This window comes from Neovison vison, chromosome 4 (assembly GCF_020171115.1).
Source record: "Neovison vison isolate M4711 chromosome 4, ASM_NN_V1, whole genome shotgun sequence".
NCBI classification, from domain to species: Eukaryota; Metazoa; Chordata; class Mammalia; order Carnivora; family Mustelidae; genus Neogale; species Neogale vison.
This window is the reverse complement of record NC_058094.1, coordinates 184,249,958-184,255,876: the sequence shown is the minus strand read 5'-3', so window position 1 is coordinate 184,255,876 and position 5,919 is coordinate 184,249,958. Positions and strand designations below refer to the sequence as shown.

At 57.3% G+C, this 5,919-nt stretch overlaps 1 protein-coding gene across 1 annotated transcript; it reads left to right on the top strand.

Moving 5' to 3' along the window:
- Positions 1–874: 874 nt before the first annotated feature.
- On the top strand, positions 875–5,628 carry TRIL (TLR4 interactor with leucine rich repeats). The gene has a single exon (XM_044246295.1). It carries the CDS (start codon positions 875–877, stop codon positions 3,317–3,319), a length of 2,445 nt encoding a protein of 814 aa, XP_044102230.1. The 3' UTR covers positions 3,320–5,628.
- Positions 5,629–5,919: the final 291 nt, after the last annotated feature.

Here is a 5,919-nt window from a genome sequence, read left to right as displayed (position 1 = left end):
CCAATGCTCCGAAATGACTGGTGTACTCATCTAAAATAAAAAGGTCTCTGTCTGCAAATTCCGTTTGCTAGCCCGGTAATCCACCCCCGCCCCCAGCCCTGCGTCGAGGGCCGGCCCGTACAGCTGTTTTTAATCCCTACTTTTCTCACTCGGCGTCCCGGGCTCGGGCTGACCAGACGCGGAGCCACTTAGCGTTTCCTCCTCCCCCTGTCGGGGTCTGTCCTCCCTCCGCCGTCTCCTCTTTCTCCGCCTGCATCCCCGGGGGGCAGAGTGTGGGAAGAACGAATTTCCGCCGGGTTTGCCCGCCACTCGCCGACTTGGGTCCCTTCCGGACACAGCCGGCGCACCCCCCGGCTCCTCCCCCGGCTGTTCCACTGAGGCCGCGCTCCTGGTGCGGGACCCAGAGGAAGGAGACGCGGGCTGCCGGGGCCGAGCCGCCGGGGCGCAGCAGCCAAGCCGCGCCCCGAGGAGCTCTTGGAAGGGCTCCCGCCTGCAGCTGGGGAATCCGCTCGGCGGGGAGAATCCGTGCCAGGGAATCCAGCTCTCCGGACTCAAGCTGCAAACAAAAAGCTCAGGTCTGGCTCGCTCCCTCCGCCCCCCGACGCACACCCGGAGAAACAGTTTTGCGCAGAAATGCAACAAGTAGCACCCGGAGCTCCCGGAGCGCCCTGAGCCGCCCGACTTGGCCGGGCGAAGCCCGCCTGCAGAGACCCGGGCCAGCCACCGGACAAAGGGCGGAGGAGGGGCTGGACCGCGTCGCGGAGTCCGAAAGAGGCCATTTAGCGACTCTGGCCAGGCCAAGGGGAATGCAGAGGAGACACAGAGCAGGCGGGCCAAGAGGACGATCCGGCCGCAGCACGCAGGGCGGGCGGCGATGGAGGCTGCTCGCGCCGTGCGCTTCCTACTCGTGGTGTGCGGCTGCCTCGCGCTCCCGCCGCGGGCCCAGCCGGTGTGCCCGGAGCGCTGCGACTGCCAGCACCCCCAGCACCTCCTGTGCACCAATAGGGGGCTCCGCGCCGTGCCCAAGACCAGCTCGCTGCCGAGCCCCCAGGACGTGCTCACCTACAGCCTCGGCGGCAACTTCATAACCAACATCACGGCCTTCGACTTCCACCGTCTGGGCCAGCTCAGACGGCTGGACCTGCAGTACAACCAGATTCGCTCTCTGCACCCCAAGACCTTTGAGAAGCTCTCCCGGCTGGAGGAACTCTACCTGGGGAACAACCTCCTGCAGGCGCTTGTCCCGGGCACGCTGGCCCCGCTGCGCAAGCTGCGCATCCTCTATGCCAATGGGAACGAGATCGGGCGCCTGAGCCGCGGCTCCTTTGAGGGCCTGGAGAGTCTGGTCAAGCTGCGGCTGGACGGGAACGCCCTGGGGGCGCTGCCGGACGCGGTCTTCGCCCCCTTGGGCAACTTGCTTTACCTACATCTGGAGTCCAACCGGATCCGCTTTCTGGGCAAGAACGCGTTTGCCCAGCTGGGCAAACTGCGCTTCCTCAACCTCTCTGCCAACGAGCTGCAGCCCTCCCTGCGCCACGCAGCCACCTTCGCACCGCTGCGCTCCCTCTCCACGCTCATCCTCTCGGCCAACAGCCTCCAGCACCTCGGGCCGCGTGTCTTCCAGCACCTGCCGCGTCTCGGCCTACTCTCACTCAGGGGCAACCAACTCACACACCTCGCGCCGGAGGCCTTTTGGGGGTTGGAGGCCCTGCGCGAGCTGCGCCTGGAGGGGAATCGGCTGAGCCAACTGCCCGTAGCGCTGCTGCAGCCTCTGCACAGCCTGGAGGCGCTGGACCTTAGCGGGAACGCGCTGTCCGCTCTGCACCCCACTATCTTTGGCCACCTGGGCCGGCTGCGCGAGCTCAGCCTGCGCGACAATGAGCTCAGCGCCCTCTCCGGGGACATCTTCGCCGCCAGCCCGGCCCTCTACCGGCTGGATCTAGACGGCAATGGCTGGACCTGCGACTGCCGTCTGCGGGGCCTGAAGCGCTGGATGGGCGACTGGCACTCGCAAGGCCGTCTTCTCACCGTGTTCGTGCAGTGTCGCCACCCGCCGGCCTTGCGGGGCAAGTACCTGGATTACCTGGATGACCAGCAGCTGCAGAACGGATCGTGTGCAGATCTCTCGCCCTCAGTTTCCCCGACCGCAGAAAGCCCTCGGGCGCCCTTACCCACCGCCACTGGGGAGGAGGTGGCGCCCCCTGCAGGTAGCCTCTCCGAGGAGCTGCCGCCGCAGCCGCAGTCGCAGCCACAGCAGCGCGGGCGATTTCTGCCTGGGGTGGCCTGGGATGGGGCCGCCAGGGAGCTCTTGGGCAACCGCAGCGCTCTGAAGCTGAGCCGACGGGGCCCTGGCCTCCAGCAACCGGACCCCTCCGCCGCAGCTGCCGCGGGCCCTGCGCCACACCCCCTGGACCTGCTCCAGAAACCCGAGCGGGGACCTCTGACTCCGGCAGATGCGGCCCACGCGAAGCCCACCCCGACGGCCGCGCCGGCCTCTGCGCCACCGCCCGCCGGCGACCCCTGGCAGCGCGCGGCGAAGCAGCGCCTGGCCGCGCAGCAGCAGGAAAGTACCGCCCAGTCCGACGGCGGGGTAGGCCTGCCGCCGCTGGTGTCCGACCCTTGCGACTTCAACAAGTTCATCCTGTGCAACCTGACCGTTGAGGCGGTGGGCGCCGACAGCGCCTCGGTGCGCTGGGCGGTGCGCCAGCACCGCAGCCCACCACTGCTGGGCGGCGCGCGCTTCCGCCTGCTCTTCGACCGCTTTGGCCAGCAGCCCAAGTTCCACCGCTTCGTCTACCTGCCAGAGCGCAGCGACTCGGCCACGCTGCGCGAGCTGCGCGGAGACACCCCCTACCTGGTGTGCGTGGAGGGCGTCCTCGGGGGCCGGGTCTGCCCGGTGGCTCCCCGTGACCACTGCGCAGGGCTAGTCACCCTCCCGGAGCCTGGGAGCCGGAGCAGTGTTGACTACCAGCTGCTGACCTTGGTCTTGCTGGCCGTCAACGCGCTGCTGGTGCTCCTGGCGCTGACGGCCTGGGCGTCCCGCTGGCTGCGGAGGAAGCTGCGGGCTCGGCGGAAGGGTGGGGCCCCTGTGCACGTTCGACACATGTACTCCACCCGACGTCCCCTGCGCTCCATGGGCACCGGCGTGTCTGCGGACTTTTCTGGCTTCCAGTCGCACCGGCCGCGCACCACTGTGTGTGCTCTCAGCGAAGCGGACCTCATCGAGTTCCCCTGCGACCGCTTCATGGACAGCGGGGGCGGTGGCACAGGGGGCAGCTTGAGGCGGGAGGACCATCTTCTGCAGCGATTTGCAGACTAGAGCCAGACTCCAGGGGGTGTGGAGACCATCTCATTGGCCTGGAGCAGCCAGCCACTTTCAGTGGAGCCCCTCAACCCACCTCAGGGGGAGATGTCATTTAATCAGAGATTCTCCTTTCCCCCTTTTGTGCACTTGCCAGAGAGGCCAAAGGCGAAACCAGTTCGGCCCACACACACCCCCGACAATTCCCAGTGCCTCCTCATAAAGCGAATGGGTGGCACCTGGTGGTCAAGGCCAAGAGCAGGGGACAAACGGGAGGTAGTGTCCAGAGGTGGGAAGCCTTCTTTTATATGGAGACCTTGGCACAGCTATGGATATGGCTTCTGTGGCATCGTGATGCAACAGTCTGGCCCCCTTTGGGGTACAGAAGGGGGCTTTTGCCCCCGGTATGGCCAGAAAGAGATTTGTGTGCATGCTTTTTGTTTGCTCAGTGTGAAACAGAGGAGTTTTGTCCTATTTAAGGGAAGAGGAACTTATTAGGGTTACAAAGGAGGCTTGGCATCTTGACTACATTGGGCTGGTGATCTCTGCCAAGAAGGTAGATGTAAACTGGTGGCAAAGTTTAACACACCCGCCAAGGAACTCTTTCATGTTGGTTAATAGAACATTCAGGATAATTTAATGTTTAAATCATTAGAGATGCTATTTTTTTTCAACAATGTGAAGAGCTCAGACATTTAACAAACTGACAGTAAACTCAAGGACTGTCGTAGTTGAGCTGAGCCATTCAACTAGTATTTTCTTTTTAACATTAACACGCCAAGAACATTGGCTGACCTTGGGGTTAACTAAGATTACCTACTTTCTCAGGAGAAGGCTGCATGCAAGACTTCTCTGTCAGGGTTGCTCCTGTGGCTTTTTAATTTTATTTTTCTAAACCTATATATGGAAAAGGAAATGTCAGTGCCAGACTTGGGAAAAGAATGTAAAGTGCGCATAACCGATGGCTGCGTAGGGAACCGCAGCCCTCAAGTTCACTTAACTGCATCTCTGACACTGTGTCCAGATGGGAACAAGTATGGTGTGGTACTTCTCATGTTTTTATCGGTCACATGCAGATTGTGCCCTGCTTCTATTGAGTTGCACGTTAAGTGTTCAAGGCAGTTCCCTAATAGGGTAGCAAAAGGTGATATGCACTTGACAGTGTAACCCTCAATCACCTTAATGTCTTACTCTATATGAAATAGAGGGGAAGAAATTGTTGGAAAAAAAAATGTGAAAAAGGGTACATCAGTAGTTGTCTGTTTCTACTAAAACCAGAAGATTTTTTAAGGAGTACTTAAACCTCACTGTGAAATAATGATCTATTTTGCAAGTTAATCTCTCCACGACCCTGTGTTTTACCATGTTATTAAATCTTACCTTTTAGTTAATAATTGCAGTATTTCTTTTAAATGTCTTTGTTTTAAATTTAGGATTAGGCTCCTTTATTTGCTCAGTTGTTTTCAGTTCTTTGGGACCCTCTCGTTCCCTCATATTTATGAAGTACATGTTTATCACTAAAGGTAGTGCTTTGGTTTACATTAATAATTTTGCGTGTGGTCTAAGAGCACAGGAAGAGCCTCAAGGAAGATCTGTGCGGTGATATCCGCCGTGGTTGTGGATTTATTGGCAGTGGGCTGTTTCAGAGGATATTGCTATGGTGCTAAGGCTAACCAGGAATCTTCTGTTTAGGGCCTTAAGCCCCTGAGGGTCCTGATGACTCAGGGAATCTATCATAGTCTGGGGGACGGGGGTCTTTCAACCCCAGTGCACTCCCTTTTATGTTTGGCCTCCATGGAGCCAAGCCTGCCCTTGTCCCAAAAGCTGAGTGGGGGACCCAGGGCTCTAAATGAACGGATCTGTGTTTATGTTCAGATGAATAAATGTCCAGACCACTTAGAGTGCAGCTGCTTCTCTGACCATCTTCTCTCTGAGGCCAAAACTTAATAAACCGCAGGAAACAGGCTGTCATTCTTAGCATATGAGTACGTGGGAGAGGGGTCATTGCTTGCTCTTATTCGCAAATTTTGGGCTATTTACTTGCCCCTCTCATGCTCCTAGTTTCATTCATTTGTAGAGCAATGGCATCCTTGAGCTGGTCCTTTTGCACAGCAGTATAATCTTGAGCCCCACTGAAAGTCTAGAAGAGACCTCTGATGCTTCCCACCACTCACCCTTTCAACTTCAGAACATCACTGAAAGTACTTCACGGAAAAACACTAAAATCTATGTAAAAACAGTTTGACTGGAAGGTCTTTCAGTGGGAAATGAATAAATGTTATACATTGTTATGTTCAGTTATGTCAATAAACCCACTTACTAATGGAGATGATTTATTGTTGGAGTTTCCAAATACCTTAGACACTTGGCTTTCTATAGCAGATTTCATTGACGACAATGAAACAAATGCTTGAAGTCTGTCTGTCTGTCCTCTCACGGTGGTTTTTAATTGTCATTTCTATGGGAAAGTGTGGACTTTATTTTTCAGAAAGTTAGGAGAGTTTATACCCAAAAAAACAATGAGATGACTCTAAAAGCCGATGGTGAGCCATGATAAGAAAATGCTGTTAAAATACCAGGGGCAGCGAGATGACTGACCGGGTCTCTCAGCCAGCATT

What these genes read in the sequence shown, in the direction of transcription:
- TRIL (XM_044246295.1), top strand. Translation starts at nt 875, where the DNA reads ATGGAGGCTGCTCGCGCCGTGCGCTTCCTACTCGTGGTGTGCGGCTGC.